Source organism: Plecotus auritus, assembly GCF_963455305.1.
Source record: "Plecotus auritus genome assembly, chromosome: 8".
Lineage (NCBI taxonomy): Eukaryota > Metazoa > Chordata > Mammalia > Chiroptera > Vespertilionidae > Plecotus > Plecotus auritus.
The window spans coordinates 42614311-42633998 of NC_137782.1; the positions used below are offsets into that span (position 1 = coordinate 42614311).

A 19688-nucleotide genomic window follows, 5' to 3' on the forward strand; every position below is an offset into this window, starting at 1 on the left:
CGGGAACCTTCAGGATGACTGTCTAAGCCTCAGTTCTCTCGCATTTAAACGCCACCCACCTGCCATCTCACAAAGCCTCTGAGTGTAAGTGAGGGAAGCCCTTCAAATACTCTGCCAACACACAGCTGTCAGCACAGGAGCGGAGAGCCAGGGAAAAGTTGGACTGCAACCTGCTTCGTTTCTGGAGTGTTGTTATGTGAGCATAAAAGACAAACCCCAAACCCCAGCACACAGTTGGCCAGGAGACACGGACATTGAAAATGACCATGTGTCAAGCACGAGAGAGAAGCTGCAGGTCCCACAGCAGCCAAGAAGGTTTGCTGGAGGATGTGGTGACATCTATGGGGAGGGCCCGGAAGTCCCTTGAGGACAGTGGGAACCCTGGAGGGTATTGGCACTGACCTGCTTGCTTTCTACCTGCATTTCATCAAGGTGATCATAGAGTGACTGATTGGCCCTTGCCCACATGTGTGGCTGGGAGCCTGGCACAGAGCAGGCCTGCAAACAGGTGCTGACTGAAGGCATGCTCGAGATGCTGCTGTGACAGGACAAGCGTACCTTCCCCTCAATCCCAATCCCACAGTCTGCGGCCTGGATCATGCTCACGTCGTTTCCACCGTCACCTGGGAAGCACCAACACGAGATGAAATAAACAAACCTATCCATAGCCCTGTTTTCCTCTTTTTACCAGAAGCTGTGTTAGAATGTCCCACAATAGATATTAAAGCAAACTGGTATTGGAGGTCGAACAGAACTTTGCCTGTAAATATTAAGATACCAGATTCTCTTAAGTTACTCTACAGGGACTGTGGGGGGTGTGGCCCCAGGTACGGTGTGGGGAGGGGAGGGCAGGGGCTCACCAATGGCACAGGTGCGCTTGCGCGTGTGCTGCTGCAGGAGTTTCACGATGTGAGCCTTCTGAGTGGGCGAGCAGCGGCAGCACACTACAGCTGGGCACTGGCAGGCCAGCTCCACAAGTTCGTGCTCATAGTACCGCAGGCACACCTGGAACACAGACCCGGTCATACCAACCTGTAGCTACGGCAGCCAATCCAAGCGTGCAGGGTCTTCCCCACTTCCCGGCGGGTGAGGAGCCACAGGCACTGCACAGCACTTCTTCAGGCTCTAACTGCTCACAAACACATCCACCAGGCTACAACGGGATACTTAACAAGTCACAGAGATGTGCAAAAGCAGCCTGAGGTACATATCTGACTCAGAAAGCCTTTAGTCCGCTAGCAGGAAAAGCGGACACATGCTAGGGCAGAGGTATGGACAGGCGGGCAGACAGATGGCTATGTGCTGGGCTAGGGACCAGCCTTACCTCCAGGGAGTCCCCAGATATGACCAGCGCACAGTCATGCTTCCTTCGAAAGGCATTCAGCTCCAAATGGGCCTCTCCTCGACTGGCTACCTGCAGAAAGGGGAGAGGGCACCCAGAGTACAGTTGTTGAAACCAGAGGCACCGACAAGCGCTTATTTATAAGCCACAGTGACGTCGTTAGACACATGATCTAAAACCCAAAGTGCCTGCCACATGGATTCTGTAAGGAACAGCTCTTTCAAACCTCTCTGCAGTGCTGGGAACACACACCTCCTTACCTAACACTGATTGTTTTCTGACACGTGGTAAAGTGCAGAAAAAGCATTGCAGTTACAATAAAACACAGCGGACAGAAGAAGCTGGCTTGTCCAGAAATGGGTAACAGGCACCTAGGAGCTAACGACTGCCTTGCCTTCTGTCACTACAGCCCCATAGGATGCCATGGTAACCACTGATTAAGTCTGTGGTACGTCCATACAATGATACTCCAGTGCAGCAACAGAGGAGCCCAGGGAGCTGAGCTCCACACAGGTAACCCAAGGTCAAGGTCTCATTGAAAGATGCCTCTTTTCCTAATATGCCACTGGTGCAAATGCTTTCCTGAAGTCGCTTCTCTTGTCTGTGTCACAGCTTTCAACTTTTTCTATTAGTTCACGTCAACAAATACATGAAAGATGAAATTATTTAAAAGATTAAAATCAAGTCATAATGTTCAAGTGTCATTAATTTTAGAAGGAAAACATTTCAGAAACCAACACACTGGTTTTTGATATTCTCTCTGTGGAGATTTTATGGGGCATAAAAGAAATGATATATTACAGGACTGAAATAAATTAAAAGTTTCATGCAGTACAAATTAATCTCAGACTCATCTTTAAATAGGTAGGTTTTATTGTGGAAATTTTAATTTGTGGTGCTATAACACAGAAAAGTCAACAAAAATTGATCTGACGTTTTACCAGAATCATTAATAATTTAATTGCAAATAGTCGACTGCAGGGCCTAATTTGCGATTCTGATGTTTTGAAATAAACTACATTTACATGTAAATGATATTCAAATAACTATTTCTGTAGGTACAAGCGCTGCATTTAAAGCAGACGCAGACATACAGTGTCTGTTCACCCACCATCAATCAAGACCCAAGAAACTTTTATTTTTTGTTTGATTAAATTAAAAATAACTAATATATTCAGTGAACACATAAATTTAGCTCATCTCTATTAACTTTCTTTGAGCTAATTAAGGAAGAGCATTTGCTCGGGGAAAGGGGCAGATTAGACACATCCCAACTCTGTAGTAGCGTTTGTCCCACAGAGGCAGCTCTGCACCACTGTGACGCGTGTAACTAAGGAAGATGTAATTTGTATCAATATACACTGCCACAGATTGAACAGCATGTCTAACTTAAAGCAGATATTTAGTTGTATAAATAATTCTAATAGAACAACAGAAAAGTACTTTTAAACTTAGAACTTGTTTCTATCAAAAAGCAGCTTTTGATCACAGTTAATGTACTAATAGAAATCTATCTTAATGTTTTCATAAACTGAGTAAGAAAACTGCAGTATTTCTCTTTTAAAACTGATATTCAATAAATTATAAGTAACGGCATATACATTCCCACAGAATCAACAGGTTTTAATTGTGAGATACAACATTTAAAATTTAAAGTGATTTCGACACAGACTTACAGGTCTGAAGACGTGAATGTCTTGTGCTCTCGACACCAAGTGTGAGCTCTTGGCGATGCACGTGGCTGTCTCAAGTTTATCGCCTGTTAGCATCCATATCTAGGAAACAGTTTACCCTGGTGAACTTCATCATTACATTTCATCTCTTTAAAGTGTCTCTCGTTGCAGGATATTTGCATCCCCATGTTCACAGCATCACTATTCACAATATCTGAATGTGGAGGCAACCCAAGTGTCCATCGAGGATGAATGGGTGAGCAACATGTGGCACATCCACAAGGCGACATGGATGAACCCCGAGGATGCTGTGCTAAGTGAAATGAGCCAGCCACAAAGAGCAAATGCTATCTGATTCCACTGGTATGCAGTCCCTGGAGTGGTCAGATTTGCAGGGTCTGGAAGTAGATAGTGAGTGCCAGGGGCTGGGGCAGGGGATGGGAGCTTGGTTTTGAGGGGAGAGTGTCAGATTCACAAGATGAAGTTCTGGAGTGCTGTGGTGGTTGTACAACACTGTGAATGCACTCAGTGCCAGTGAGCTGTGCACCTAACAATGGGAAAAATTTCATGTTTTCCACAACAGTCTTTTTGACTTGCTTCACTAAAACAACTGGCAGCAAAGTGATTTTAGGCTCAGAGCTGAGATCTGGAGGCACACGAATGACAGGGTTTAGGAATCACATGGCTGAGGCTGATGAAGACACAGTACATGTCAAAAGGCAGCATTCACATGACCTCACACGCTACACAAACAGGCCTGAGGCACTACATGGTCAATGGCCAAGAACTAGGAGGATCCTGAAGACCCTGTTCTAGCTGGCTGGTATTCAACTGGAAACTGAGGTTCGAAAGGGCAAATAGGTGCAGTTAAGCTGGAAGTTCTAGCAAATAAAACATGTTAGCCTGGCTGGTATGGCTCAGTGGGTGAGCATGAACCTAAGAGCCTGGTCAGGGAACATACCCAGGTTGCAGGCTCGATTCCCCAGTGTGGGGTGTGCATGAGGCAGCTGATCAGTGATTCTCTCTCATCACTGATGTTTCTATCTCATTCTCCCTCTCCCTTCCTCTCTGAAATCAATAAAAATATATTTTAAACACATGTTAAATCATACAACTTTTACTTTAAATCCCACACACATGCACATGTTATGTATATAAATATCCCTAGAGTAAAAAGAGAGAAAACCAGGACATTAACTGTATTACCAAGTAATCTCTCTATACGTTTTTTACAGCAAAAACTTCCAGTGACCTCTCATCATCTGGACTGTTCAGGTGTCTCATGCATCACATGTAAACATGCATTTTTGGAAGCAGGACACAGAAAAGTGTTATGTGTTCTGGATTCTTTGGGTGCCACGCATTTTGGCTCTTCTCAGTGTCTGAGGATTTGTGCTTTTTATCTCACATGTTTGTGTTCACTTTACTGAGCCTGGACCCGAGACCCTGAAATGCTGTGATGACAAAGTTGGAAATGAGAGGACAAGAGAGGCCATGCCAAGGGCCCACGAGCAGCTTGGGTGAACTGACTGGCTGGAGCAGGACCTTGGGTTTCAAGGGATAGCTGAAATCAGGTCCCCACATCAGTGAGGGGGTTTCCTTCAACTGGAAATGTAAAAAAAAAAAGAGAACCCCAGAAAGTCTTATTGAGTTTAGTGAGGAGTTGATGTAAGTACCTAAATCTTTACACAGAGCACTGACTAACCTGTGGATAATCTAGCATGGACAGATAAGAAACAGGAAAACAAGCAGGGCATCTACCTGTCATAATCCACATCTGGATCCCGACAGTCAGATCCAGATCATTTGCACGTCTGAGTCTGAGTGGCTCTCGTGACTGAACTCCCTCCTGACCCGCTAGGGCGTCGGTCCCTGTTCAGGGCTCACTGACACTGCTCTCTGCACACCACCAACCTGCTCCAGGCGCCAAGTCCAACAGGAGTGGGTGCAGTGCTGCCTCCGACCCCTCCACTGTCTCGCTGTCCAGCTACCCAACAGCCTCTCTTCTAAAAGCAGCCAGGCTCCTTTCTTTTATGCAGTGGAGGCCCCACCCCGAGGCGCCCACCATTCTGTAACTGAGCCTCTGCTTCACGGGAGCGCAAGGTGAGAAAGCACCTTCCTGGAAACTAAGCCTCACCCCAGGAGGAGCTAATGTCATGTGTGCACAGAGAGGGCACATCGGCCAGGAAGAGAAGGCAGCACAGAGGTCACGCAGTCGCAGGGAAACGGCGCACTGCTCAAGGTGCCATACCTTAATTCCCGCGTTGCGCAGCATCTCCAGGGTCGGCCGCACGTCAGCCTGCAGCCGGTCCTCCACCCCCGTCAGGCACAGCAGCTGCATCTCCCGCTCCAGGCTCTCCACCACCGCAGCCACCTTCAGCGCCCGGTCATGCACACTCAGCTTCGCCTGCATGTAGCGGCTCTGAGGACAGAGACGGGCAGTGCTATTTATATTTATTAGCATTTAGGACTTGTTAAATACATGGAAACTTGCAACACTAAAGAAATCCTCACTTCTACTGCAGAAGAGGGTGGGGCCATGACAGGGTGGGGGACTAAGTCCTGATGCTCCCAGCTGTGGCCACACGACCTCACAATGTCCCATGAGCAGTATGAACTCATTTTCACAGGAGCACCAGAGCCCACGAAGGATGGGATGTCTGCTCACCTCAAAGTCCTGGTACTGCTCCTCCGTGAGCGCCCTCTTCGCGACCACGAGGGTGCGCAGACCTTCGCGGGCCATGTTTCCACACTGGAAAGGAAGAGGCAGGCTACTGTGCTTTCACCACCCTCTCTGCATTTTTATCTCTGGTCCCAGTTCCTGTGTCCTGTGCCAGTGGGGCTGGAGCTGGAGCGGCAGGGTCAGACAGTTCTAATCTACCTCCTTGCCCAGACAGGTGGGTACAGTACTTAGCAGCTGTGCCCTCAGGGACTGCTGCCACGCCATCCCCCACCCTATGATGGCCCTGCTCTTCCTGACCTCTGAGAACAAGCAGTGCACGCACACAGTGGGCTGGTGTCACAGTGCAGCTCCCAGACGACAAGCACATGTTTCCCACCTCAAACCAGACTTGTCAGAATGGCACCACAAACCCTGAAACCATGCTGCTCTCCGTGCTACCCCATGCTGGCACGGGTAACATAGGGAGATGGATGCTTGAGGCTGGGGAGGAGGGGAGGCCTGGTAATAGGAAGACCCCACGGAGCAGTGTGGTGAGAAGTAAGAAGTACTGCAGAGTAACGTGTTTTTATGAAAAATAAAGTTTAAGCCACGATGTGATGAACAATAAGCTATTCCATTCTGAAAAACCTGTTTGAAGCTCACCTGTTGAGACGCCAAGAGTAACAACAGCCCAGGCTTATCCAGGCCACTCAGCTCCTGGACCACCTGCTACCTGCTGCCGAAGGCCCTTCCCCTCCTCACTGACTGCCTTTCAACTTTCAGTCTTTGACAATATTTTGAAAGCTAAAAACTCCAGCTGTTCAGCCTGTTTGGGGCATTTGTGGTTTACAGAGACCATGGTGATCACTCCCGGGTCCGCTGGTGCCCTCACTGTGCTGGACTTTTGGGCAAGGGGCTGGCAAAGGCAGTGCTAGGAGCAGGGTCTTTTCAAAACACTTTGAGCAAATACCAGGGGACAGGATTCTAGTCACAGGTAAGAACAACTAATCAAAACAGTGTCTCGATGTATATTTACAATGTAAAGCTGACAATGTGATGATGTGTTTAAGCAAATACATCGCCAACAAATGAACCAGCTACTTAGAAAGTCAAACACTAGTGATGGGTATACACTGTTAGGACTGATTACTGTTAGCATCTGTACAGCACGAAGGGGAGAGGAAGGTGCCCTCTTTGCAGCTCCCACAGGGAGGCTGGCTCTGCATTCCAGCCACCGAGGGGACTGTGACTTTGAGTGTCTGACCTTCTGTGCATTAGAATTAGAGACATGAGTGGAAATTCCGCATCGCCCAGGGACAAGCACGCAGGCTCGCTGATAAACCATGCAGACATGACTTCCCAAGCTCGCTCACCCCGCTAGCTTTGTGCAGAGGCCCTGTCATTGCCTACTGTCCCTTCAGGGCAAAGCTAATGTTTCTAGATAACGTCACCTCCCTCTACAGGAGGTTCATCTCCAGCAAACTCATTTACTACATTTGATGCTAAAATCTGTAGGCACATACAAAGCCTGAGCCATTCGGGTTTGCTGAAGCTCCTTGTCAGTTTACTGGGTAGATTAGTCTGATGCTCACAATCACACACACAGCTGCAGACATGGCAGGAAGAGCTGATGGAAGGTCCTGGCTGGGGACAGGGACCCCAGGGGATGGCAGTATGCTCTTTACTGTGCCCTCATACTCCCCTGTTCCCCAACTCTTAACTCCTGTTCACCCCTAACATCAGGTCTGGGGGTGAACGGCAAGCCTGCCTTCGAGGGAAGGCGGCCACTGTTAGCTGCTACATCCAGGACCTGGTTCTGGAGTTTATGCTGACTCACACCACAGGGTTGATAAAATCGGCCCCTTCTGTCACATGACGAGTGAAAAGTGTTGGTAGTTTTTTTGTTTTGTTGTTTTTTAATATTTGCAGAACACAAGTTTATAGTCAAGAATCCAACCTGGGGGCTTGTCTGAGACAGAGGAGCCCAACTAGCCCACAGGGACTTGGGCTCTGAGAGCCTGCTGGTCTCCCCCATGAAAGGTCTTCAGACTACGGCAGCATCACTACTAAGACATGGGCAGAGGTCAAAGATTCAACTAAGGGAAGAATTGCAATGTTGAGGAAATAAATGTACAAAGGATTGTTAATAAAGTTATCTTTGTGAAAGACAATCTGACATTATGTGTCTGGTGCAGGACATTTATTGATTTGACCTCATAAAGCTAAATACATTAAACAAGTATTTTATAATTAATTGCACATCATTATGACCAAAAGTAATTTTTATGGCATTTTACTAGGTCTTCAGGGAGTTTAATTTATTCATGTTCCTGATTAAATCCCAGTGCCCGAGGAGCTATTGATTCATATTGCCAATACCTCTGTGGAGGGTGTGGCCCTCACTGACAGACGGTCTCCTGTCCACGGTGGGGAGATATTAGCACAACAGCAATGTGCACATGTTAAAAGGCTGGTGTTTGTAACTGCAGGGCTTTAGTTTTACTTTCAAATTCAGCTTCTTATTAATACATAAGTGTAAACAACAAATACTATAACCTTATGAGGCTAAAACAAGTCATATTTGTTTAGGGAGAATTTGATGCAGTAGAGCATTGGTTATGTTTGCATCTTACTTTCTATTTTTAAAGTGAATCCTAGGTACAAATTAGAACTAGATTTAAATTCTAATTAAATCTCCTTGCAAATAATTTAGGTTAAAAAATGAGTATATTAAATTGGCTATATGTACATTGTTATTTCAGAATTTTCTACCTTTTCACTAATCCAAACAAAATACTCTTCATAGGACCTACTTGTGTGCATGACATACCTTCACGCAAAACCCAGCACAGAAGTTGTGCACAAAGAGAGGAAGCTGCTCATCACTAAACAACCTCGTGGAACTGAGCTGGTGTCACCTGAGGTAATCCAGTGGGAAACATTATCCTGCAAAATATTGTATTGGGTTTGAAACCTGGCATCTCAATTCATTCCCAGATCCCAGGTCTACCAGCTGGGACAGGACACTGGTTTTCTGTCTGCTCGCTAATCTGTGAACACGTTCCCATGACAGAGCGCCAGTTACCTCCTCCTCCAGCCAGTCGTTATACTGGACGATGGTAGACATGACAGCATCAGCACCTTTCATGTAGAAGGTGATTTCTGCCGTGGACTCATCCTGCAAGCAAGGAGAATAAATGGGTATGTTCAGACCATGCTGCTCCTCAAATGACAGCAGCTCTAACAGGCTCAGAACAGTGTCTCCATGCAGCTGCCCAGTGCTGCACTGCTCAAACCTCTTTCTACACAGGCTACATTGCCCCGATGCTCGGGCACCAAGATCGAGAACACAGCTGCAGATCTCGAGTCACTGTGCGGTGCTCAGAATAAAATTAGTTATTGGACAAATGCCTTGGACTGCAAGGTAAATATGAATTCTCTCTACTTTTCATGGTTTGATTGAATAAGCTTCCTTGTATAGCCAACTTCTAATATATAGTTTTGGCATTTGTTAAAAATTTAATGGGGGTGTATTTCAGCAACTTTATGGTCATAAATCATTCTTACTTTAAAGTCTTCGGCATGCTCCTGCTGTTGAGAACAAAACAGAACGAGGAAATGACCTTTCACTAGCTCTGCCTCAGTTGTTTCAGGAGAGCTATCTGAAGTCACCCCCTTCCCAGTGTCAATTATTGTGGGACGAGCACGCCTACCCTGACGATGATGCCCATGCGCTTGCCCTCCGACGTGAAGGGGAACATCTGCAGGACGCAGTAGGTCAGGATCTGGCCGCTGGGCGTCCTCAACTGCATAGACGTGAGGTCTCTGTTGACCAGGGTGAGGCCGACGCTCTCCGTCCACTGCACCAGAGCCACCTGGGGGAGACCAGCGACAGGTGAGGCTACTGGCTTCCCGGGAAGGGAAGCAAGAGGCTGGCGGTCAGAAAGCTTGGCCAAAAGGTGACCAATTTACACAGCTCACTGTGTTGAGAACTTGTGTATCTTTGTGGCTATGTCAGTGTTCACTTTTAATAACATCTCCTCAGGCCAACAATAGCAGGATGACAGAGCCCTCGATCTCACTTTCTGAAATAAAGGCCACAACTGAGTGTGCTCTGGTTTACTAGCTGCCCAGAGCCAGTGTTTAGTGGGCACACACAGTGGGCTGGAGGGCTCAGCGGTGGGCAGGCACTATCGGCTTTCCAAGGTTCTCTCTGATTCCAGGAGCATATGAGACAGCAAACCATCCAACTCTCTCTGTTTATCTGACCTTTTTCTAAAATAAGAGATAAGTCTGGCTAGTGTAGCTCAGTGGTTGAACGTCGACCTATGAACCAAGAGGTCATGGCTCGATTCCCAGTCAGGGCACATGTCTGAGTTTCGGGCTCAATTCCCAGTGTGGGGCATGCAGGAGACAGCCGATCAATGATTCTCTCTCATCACTGATGTTTCTGTATTTTTTTCTCTCTTTGCCTCTCTGAAATCAATAAAAATATATTTTTTAAAAAAGGCATAAGGGAGTGGACACTCAAACAACCTTCTCACCCGGTTCCTCACCTAAACCCCAGAAACAGAAGAGACTGAGGTGCCATTTCCCACTGCCCAGGAGGGCACACAGCAGGTCCTATCCTAGGTGTGCAGAGCGAAGTCGCTTCCCAGCGCAGGCGATGCCTTAGAGCCTCGTGTCCTGCTGCCACATCTCCAGCAGAGAGGAGGATAGGGAGGCCCTTCCACCACTAGTCTGTCCTCCACCATGGCCCTCCCCTCCCTGCGAGTCCCTCCTCTGTCTCACCACCTGTAGCTGCTTCCTGTGCAGTGTGCCCATTTCTCCTCAGCCCCAATTTATCATTTAAAAATACACATTTCATTTTAATGAATAAAATCATAGTTGGCTGACATAAATCTAGGACAGAGGGGGATGTGTGTCTTTTCCTGTTCCTTTTGAATGCTGTTAGTGATGGCGTGGGCCTCCCAAGAATGTGCCCTCCTCTCGACATCGAGTCCTAGAGAGTTGGGGAGATTTCCTCAGTGCTTAGGTCTGGGTTCTGTTTGAGAGAGTTTTCAATGCTGTTGCTTGATTTTATCTCTTCAGGGATTTTCGTCAGTATTTGAATGAAACATGCAGAGAGTGGTTTATCCAGTACTTGTGTGTTGCCACACTCATGTGGAAGGTTCTGCTTGACATTATAATAGGACATAATCCTGAGATATTTTTCTCTGAAATGTAAAGATAACTTAGAGCATAAAGGTTTAATCTATTTGAAATGACTGTTTCACAAGAGCTTTTAGAAATATCTAATGATATGATTATTGACAATAATACAAAAGTAAAAATAATTAAAATGTGATGTAAAAATGTATGTAAGTGGGAGCCTGAGCTAAGTCTCATCCATAGGCACTGAGTAACACACTCAGGAAGTTTATTTACATATTTATGTGTCTTCGTACTTAGTAACCAGTATGGAAGGTAGTTCAAGAGTTGTGAAATGAGAGGAAACAGAACATGGGGTGGGAGCTACAATTTCATATTAAAAAGTTTCTGTGCTGTCATTCTTTTATTGTGTGTTTATTTTTTAAAATAAATCTTTATTGTTGAAACTATTACATATGTCCTTTTTCCCCCCTCACTTCCCTCCTCCCCCACAAGCCTTCACCACCCACTGTCTGTGTCCTTGGGTTATGCATATACGCATATGAGTTCATTGGTTGATCTCTTGCCCCCCTCCACGTTCTCCTGCTGTTCCTCTGAGGTTTGACAGTCTGTTCAATGTTTCTGTGTCTCTGGGTCTATTTTTATTCATTAGTTTATGTTGGTCATTAGATTCTACATATGAGAGTGAGATCATGTGATATTTATCTTTCTCTGACTGGCTTATTTTGCTTAGTATAATAGTCTATCCATTCTGTTGCAAATGATAAGAGTTCTTTCTTTTTTACAGCTGCATAGTATTCCATTGTGTAGATGTACCATAGTTTTTTAATCCACTCATCTGCTGATGGGCACTTAGACTGTTTCCAAATCTTAGCTACTGTAAATTGTGCTGCTATGAACACAAGGGTGCATCTATTCTTTCTAGTTGGTATTTCTAGTTTCTTGGGATATATTCCTAGAAGTGGGATCATTGGATCAAATGGCAGTTCCATTTTTAATTTTTTGAGGAAACTCCAAACTGTTTCCACAGAGGCTGCACCAGTCTGCATTCCTACCAGCAGTGCATGAGAGTTCCCTTTTCTCCACATCCTCGCCAACACTTGTCATTTGTTGATTTGTTGATGATAGCCATTCTTACAGGTGTGAGGTGGTACTTCATTGTCTTTTTGATTTGCATCTCTCGGATGATCAGTGAATGTCCTTTATCATCTTGACAATTACATAGGCATAGCTGCCAGCAATTCTCCAGGGTAGTTTTTACCACACACTTTATCAATCATAATCTGTGCTATTACCATCATTGTTATAATAACAGAATTATGAATGTAAACTGCAATCTGATTGCCTGGAAAGACTGCCAATCAATACTCATGGCTGGCCATGGAGTTGGCATTCTCTTCTGCTCCTGAGGGTCACAGGAGGGTTGATGCCACTGACAGGGACCTGCTCCCCACAGATATGCTGACGAAAGTGCACAGTCCTCTGCTTCAACAGGCACAGCAATAACATGGATTAAACTGAAGCATGCTACATACATTAGAGCTTACTTCGCTACCAGTAAATTCAAAAGCAATACTGTTAATGACATAACGTTCTTCTGTTTTTAGGTTTGTCCTAAATTTTAGCTGATTCTTCACTAACCACCCAGTAAAGATTTATCTACCCCTGAAATGATATCTGAATGTAGAAACTACCTGTGATAAAGGGTGTGGCCCCGGGGGAAGAGTGTTACTATCAAATAACGGGTGTACAGGGTCCGCAGCCACAAGAATCACGCCCAATCACCTTTCTGGGCCAAAAGAGGGTAGAGGCTATCAAGGTTTGTGTCATCCTGTGCCCTGATCACCTGAGCTGGTGCCCCTCTGCCTGCTGGCCATGCCCACTTAGGCCTGTTCCTGACACTAGCTCAGTGTGAGCGTTCAGCACCTAGCAGATACAGCCCTGAAGAGGGCTGGCTTTAACTCTGTTCAGGAATTCCCAGGGAACTTTTCATGTCTGCTAAGCTGGTGTTTGCTATGCAGAAGCTGTGGACACAAAGTGACAGGCAAGGAACTTCCTCTTCCCAGAGAAAATGAACTATTGATCACTCACCATAAGAAACAACAACCAGGTGTAAGCAGGCTCCACACTATGACCCAACAGAACACCCCACCACTTGCCGTATCTGAAAGTATCACTAAAAATACCAGGACAACACACACTTCATTACTACACATACTTCATGACTATGCCTCACAGAACCTTAATGATTTATGATGAATCCACCAAGAGCTCCATTATTAGTATTGCGAAGACTTATTTATGCACATGCATGAGGGAAATATCCTTTCCATTTTGGGAAAATGAAAATGAGACTCTTCTATTGAGTAGAATCAACACTGAGGTCATTCTAAAGGCTGAGATGACACAAAGCCATAAACGCATGGGGATTGTGAGGTACAGCGCTGACAGGAACATAAAGCATTGTGGTCTTCTGACGACATTGCTACTTGTTAGGCAGGTACATTGTGACAGGTCCCAGCTGAGGTTGGACAGAAAACATCAATGGGGCCCTGCCCCTGAGTCAAGCTCAGCACTTGATTCAATAAAAATGTTTCTGAAGCAGCACCGGTGACTGGACCCAGTGCCATCCTCCATCAGCCTAGTGCAGCCAAGTTTACTCAGCTCAGTACCGAGACCTTAGATGACCGTCCTCAAGCTTCAGGGACCCACAAATACTGCATCCATAGAGCCCTTTAAAATTATGATGATATCTAGCCTTTCCATTTTCAGACTAAAATTCGTGTTAAGGATTTCCTAATGGTTATATAATATTCTGCTACTTTTTAATCATTGCCCAATTCCCAAAGTAGGAAGAAATTTTAAACAAGTACACATTTAAATATAAGATTAGCAGTTTTTACTTAGTTCTAGTAATCTTTGAATCAAGGAAATCCCTCTCTATTGTGAATTCCTAATTTAAGATTCAAAAAGTGTTATAGAAACCTAAAGATGAAAAATCCTATATATTTTTAACAAAATTTGTACTTATTTTTGGCAGGTGATAAGGTAGATGTGTAATAAAGTATTTTTAATTATTTTCCATGGCTGGCTTGATTACTTTACAGAGTTCTGAAGAACCCAGAGTCGAAAGAATATATAAGAAAACTATATATAAAATATACTAAGACTGTATGGGAACTGGGCAAATTAGTTTAATAATAGATTTTTTTGTTGTTGTTCATCCTCACCTGAGGATATTTTTCCATTGATTTTTAGGGAGAGTAGAAGAGAGAACCATCGATGTGAGAGAAACACATCGATTGGTTACTTCCTGCATGAGTCCTGACCAGGGCCTGGGCTGGAGAGAAGCCTGCAACCGAGGTACATGCCCTTGACTGGAATTGAACCCGGGACCCTTTGGTCTGCAGGCTGATGCCAGACATAAAACACTGTTATCTCCTGAATCCACTGAGCCAAACCAGCTAGGGCAGTGGTCGGCAAACTCATTAGTCAACAGAGCCAAATATCAACAGTACAACGATTGAAATTTCTTTAGAGAGCCAAATTTTTTAAACTTAAACTTCTTCTAATGCCACTTCTTCAAAATAGACTAGCCCAGGCCGTAGTATTTTGTGGAAGAGCCACACTCAAGGGGCCAAAGAGCCGCATATGGCTCATGAGCCACAGTTTGCTGACCACTGGGCTAGGGCAATAATAAATTTTTATCAAACTAAAAATCAAAGAATAATATAAAGTTGGAAATTACTGATTACCATCCTATATAATAAAAGGCTAATATGCAAATAGACTGAACGGCAGAATAACCAAACCGGTCACTATGACGTGCACTGACCACCAGGGGGCGTGTGCAGAACATGGCAGGCATCAGCTGCAGTGAGATGATGGAGTAGGTGAGCGGGGGTGCCAGACCAAGGTGGGGCACCAGTCGCTGTAATCAGGGCGAGCCTCTGGTGGTTACTGAAAATTCTTTGCTCACACGTGCCGCGGTTCCGCCTGGTGCTTGCACCCACTGATGGCGCTTGCACCCACTGATGGTGCTGGCCCCGCTTGCACCCGCTGCTGGCGCTGGCCCCAATCACTCTGCGCCTTCAGTGGATATGTGCACCATCGATGCATGGGGGCGGCAGCATTGGGAGCGGGGCTGCTGGCAGATAGCACTGGGGCCGCAGCGGGAGGGCCGGGTGGGGGGCACGGAGGATGGGCTGAAACCTGTCCCTGTGCCTACTGCAGCCTCACGGCCCACAGTTCCTTTCAAGGTGCATGAATTTGTGCACTGGGCCCCTAGTATTTAATGTTTTATCATTTCTGTTTTCTGTAGATTTAAAAAATTTTAAAATTCTGGCAAACATAACTAGAAATTTAATATGCGAACCTGATGATACATTTGGAGATGAGAAGAAACTGAGTAACGCAGCCTGTCAAGACTCCAATCAGTTCATGCACCCAGACAACTGACTTCCCTTCTGCTGCCCTGTGACTAGATTTTAGTACTTTGAGGTGTGTGGACACAGTAGGATCATGTGCACATGCAGAAAGTCCTCCGCATTAACATTATCCTAAAGCTCCCCTGTTCACTCCTAAAAAAACTCATGCTCATGCTTTTGAGTCCCAATGAAACACACCGACCGACATCGCTTTGTACTCTGAGGAATAACATGGTGAAACGAGATTCTGTAAAGGCCGACTGACCTCATCTGGGCTGGAGGCCTGGTAGGTGCGGTTCTCATCGCTGAAGTCTTGGTCCACCTCTGCGTACTCAGTCTCCCCGGTCACGCCAGCTCGAGACTCGTAAACCGGCGTCACGTTGTGGCACAATGCAATGGCCGTCACTGCTTCGTGAACTCGGCTGCTCACACTCTTTCTAACTTTGGGACCTGAAGACTGGGCTTTTCTTGGTGGAGTTGAACTGGTATTGTTTCCACTAGCTTGAGAGTGCAGCTGTGAATATGGAAATCACAAAATTGAAGATGAAACATAGCTGACACTGGGATTATGAACATGTATTATCTTACAAACTAATTAGGGTAAAAAAGGACCTTGACTTGATTTCCTGCTGATGATCTCCTACATCATATGTGCTGGTAGGATAAGGTTTTTATCTGACTGCGGCAAGTGCTGTGGTATTCTCCAGTTGTCAAGTACCCCAAAATATTTGCTATAATGTTTACCATCTGACAGTTTCCTTTTACTGGATTCAATCTAACTGTGGCATTAACTTGCTGAGTCCATCATTCCTGCTTATTTACTATTTCTAAAAGCAGTGTAAGTTTGAGAACGAAACAGAATGGTATATAATACATCCTCTTTCATTTTTATTTACAAATGCTCTACTTAAAATGGTATAAACATTTGCTGAATACCATAAATCAATCCAGCTTGCAACAGTTTCTAAAGTTAGAGTCCAGTTGTGGAGATCATAATAACCAGTGATGGCTGCATTCTGAGGAGGAGTGACCCCCACGTCATATCTCAAAACCCTGTTCTCCTGAAGCAACGACCCAGTTAGCACTGATGTTTGCTTGGCTCTCATCACATTCAGCTGCATTTAAGGGTCTTAGTTCATCAGCCAAGCGGATGACTTTTATTATTCACCTCCTACTCGGGGGAGGGACACGCCCCCTGACCCCACAGGACTGTCAAACATTTCTTCAGTAACTTCAGAGTCACTTGTGACGATCCTCCTTAGCACCAAGCCTGCCGCTTTTGGACCGGGCGTGCAGAGCCACTGAACCGTGACTACTCTGCCCATCAAATTACAGTGCTGTCTAATGAAGGGTTTAACTTCTCTGCTCAGCTGGCACCCCTGTCAGCGAGCTTCAGACCCCACATCTGCGTTCTGCTCACATGCTGCCGTTACAGCAGAAACTCGCTGACGCCCACCTTCTGCATTAGGCTATGCTCACTGATGGCTGTATAATTTAATTTCGCACAAATCCCATTAAAGATATGCCCTCTATCACCAGTGCTTCCAGTGGGGAAATATAACCAGGTTATTAAAGATTTGTGTACATTACAGTGGACCTAGTAAGCTACTGTCATCTTAATAATAAAGAACATAAGGAGTAAAGTAAATTCTACATAAAAAAGACTGGCTATCCAGGTCATCAACAGATAGCTTTTAGTTAAAAAAAAAAAATTAAAGTCGTCATAAATGGGGAAAATATTAAATATTTGCTATTTTTATATAATGACTCATCTTTCCTTCTTTTATTTTTATCTAGTAAAATCACTTATTTGGAGCTATTATAATCATATCTATAATAATAAAAGTGTAATATGCTAATTAGACCAGACAGCCAAATGACCTTCCAGACGACCTTCTGGATAAAGCCACAGCTGCGAGGGCCGAGCCTCTTGCACGAATTTCGTGCATCGGGCCTCTAGTTCATGGATAATATAAATTAATTTGAAAAGAACAGATGTCACCTGGTACCATTTCAATCCCGACACAGGTTACTAGGAGAGGGGAAAAGACTTTTTAGATTTTTCTTCTACTAATAAATACAGGGTGTCCCATAAACATTTATATACACTTGAACAGCTGATAGTTCAATTGATGTTTCTCTCTTCATCCAGACTAAGCTTTGAACAAAGGAAATTCATCCTTAAATGTTACTGGAAGTTTGAAACACAGTTGAAATATAAACATTGCCTTTATAATTATTCAAAGTGTATATACATGTTTTGTACACTTTAACAGCTAATATAATTCAATGTTCACTCCTTTTCAGGTTTAACTAATTTGAAATAATGGGTGAAGCCAGACTAAGCTTTGAACAAAGAAAATTTATCCCACTAGACTTTATAATGGGGACACATAAAAGATGAAGTTTACAGTACAAAACTGGCAACAGTTGATGAGTTGAGGATATACAAATACCGAACAAAATGATTCTTGATGTTTGTAATTCCATTGCTTCGTGTTACCAGCAGTGTCTGGACCAGAATGGTCATCAGTTTGAAAATAGGCATTGACAAAAAAAATTATTCATTTCTGTAGATTGTTTTAAATTTTGAAAATGAATTGTATGTTAATAAAAACTGACTTTATAGTCATTCAAAGTGTGTATACACTTTTGGGGGACACCTATATTCTGGATTACAAAGTACTCCGACTGAAATGAGTGATATCTGAATTAATAAAGTGCTTGGCTTTGAGTATTTGTGCATGTGTGTGTGCATGTATGAGTGTATAAACATCACATATAACAAATATGTACACATGTGATAAATATGTATACATCATATAATAAATATGTACACACGATAAATATGTACACATGATGTATACACATATGATAAACATGTACACACGATAAAGTGTACACACATGATAAATGTGTACACATATAAGATTGTTTTCATTTGACAGTATCTCAAAAGTAAAGTATATGCTGACTGGAGAATACTGAAGAAGACAGAGAAGTTTCATGGATCTGACGACAGTGCCAACAACACCTGAGCTTTGTCTGAGCGGGAAAAGTGCAGGTACATTCAGTCCAGTCTACGCAGACTGGAAAGGAATGATGCAAACATGAGAGTCTGCCAAGTCACCTGCTGTGGCCCCATGGGAGCCCTGAGGTGCCGGGCCACGGTGCACTGAGCCTTAGCTGCCCTGGTGACCCTGACACACCTTGGCTCACTATTATGTGGGTGACTAGATTCTACAACAAATCTACAAAGAGGCAGAGGAAAAGCCCAAGGAGTGATGACTGGTGACACAGACAGCAGCCTTGCATGGGAGCATCTTCGATTCCCTTGGCTGCTAGGTTTGAGCACTCTGAACCAGTGATTTCAGGTTATAGGACAGGTAGAAGGAAATCCAAAGGAAGGAAATACACAACTTGGGAATAGAGCTATGGAGACCACACAGCCTAAAAAATGAACACTGGGAAATGGTCTGTCTCCAACCCCTCCACAGATCTCAACATGACCTGCACTCACGCACTCGCCCGGCTGTGTCCAATGTCAAAAGCCTGGAATGTCAGGACTCTAGGCCAGACTCACAGGAGGGAGTCCACTGCCTATGGGACTGGCAAACCCCCTAATCACCAGGCTGCACCCCTGTGTGAAAGCAAACAGTCCCTGTGCTTGCCACCTTATACAACTCCTCTGGGCCCAGTGAAAAATCGAGATTTAGGGTATGTCATAAAAAAAGAGCCCTTATCTATTAGAGACAGACTAAATATTATAGGTGAAATCATGGGATATGTGAGTTTCACTTGAAAAGCAATGGGTGAAGGAGAGTGAACAGGCCCGCAAGTTTGCTGTACCTGCTAACATGAATAACAGGTACACAGGCTTCTAACACTGTACTTTCTACTTCTGTTTATTGAAAAGGTGAAAAAAACACCAAAAGAATATATGAAAAAGTCTTATTAATTATGAAGAAAACCAGAGGAATTGTTATGAAACATCTGATGAAGCATTCTACTTAGTATTTTTGAAATACCATCTTCACAGAATAATTTTATAAATAGTTCACTAAGAAAATTTAACACGAGTAAGTGATTTAAGGCTATTATGCCTTGCTTCTACAGTATAGAAATGCCTATTTAAAATTAGTCCAAATCTTTTGCTTGATTTATAAGTTAGAGCTGATGACAGAACTAATGCAATGCTTTAAGATTAACGGAAGGAGTTTGCTAGTGTGCAGACCAGCAACTGACGGCTCACCGTAAGTCGTACCTGTGTGTAGGAGCTCCTGACATGGCTCTGGATCTCGTCCATTGTGTCTGTCCCGTAGGACACAGTGCCCAGATGCAGCCGCTTAAATACCATTTCATTCTGAGTGAGGGTTCCTATGACACAAGGAGCAACAGAAAATGAGAGCATACAGGTGGCTCATTGAGATCGT

At 44.5% G+C, this 19688-nt stretch overlaps 1 protein-coding gene across 2 annotated transcripts in view; it reads right to left on the reverse strand.

Moving 5' to 3' along the window:
- ATP9B (ATPase phospholipid transporting 9B (putative)) overlaps nucleotides 1-19688 on the reverse strand; it is a 141231-nt gene that overhangs the window by 11990 nt on the left and 109553 nt on the right. For both annotated transcript variants that reach the window (XR_013961383.1, XM_080683641.1), the window contains exons 14-23: nucleotides 19520-19632; nucleotides 15521-15769; nucleotides 9391-9552; nucleotides 8763-8855; nucleotides 5684-5767; nucleotides 5267-5437; nucleotides 3019-3117; nucleotides 1325-1414; nucleotides 861-1005; nucleotides 559-623 (exon numbers count right to left, since the gene is read on the reverse strand). Coding sequence is in view for 1 of the 2 variants with exons in the window: in XM_080683641.1 (XP_080539767.1) it covers nucleotides 559-623; nucleotides 861-1005; nucleotides 1325-1414; nucleotides 3019-3117; nucleotides 5267-5437; nucleotides 5684-5767; nucleotides 8763-8855; nucleotides 9391-9552; nucleotides 15521-15769; nucleotides 19520-19632 (1271 nt within the window). In the remaining variant the exon portion in view is untranslated. The remainder of the gene's footprint in view (nucleotides 1-558; nucleotides 624-860; nucleotides 1006-1324; nucleotides 1415-3018; nucleotides 3118-5266; nucleotides 5438-5683; nucleotides 5768-8762; nucleotides 8856-9390; nucleotides 9553-15520; nucleotides 15770-19519; nucleotides 19633-19688) is intronic.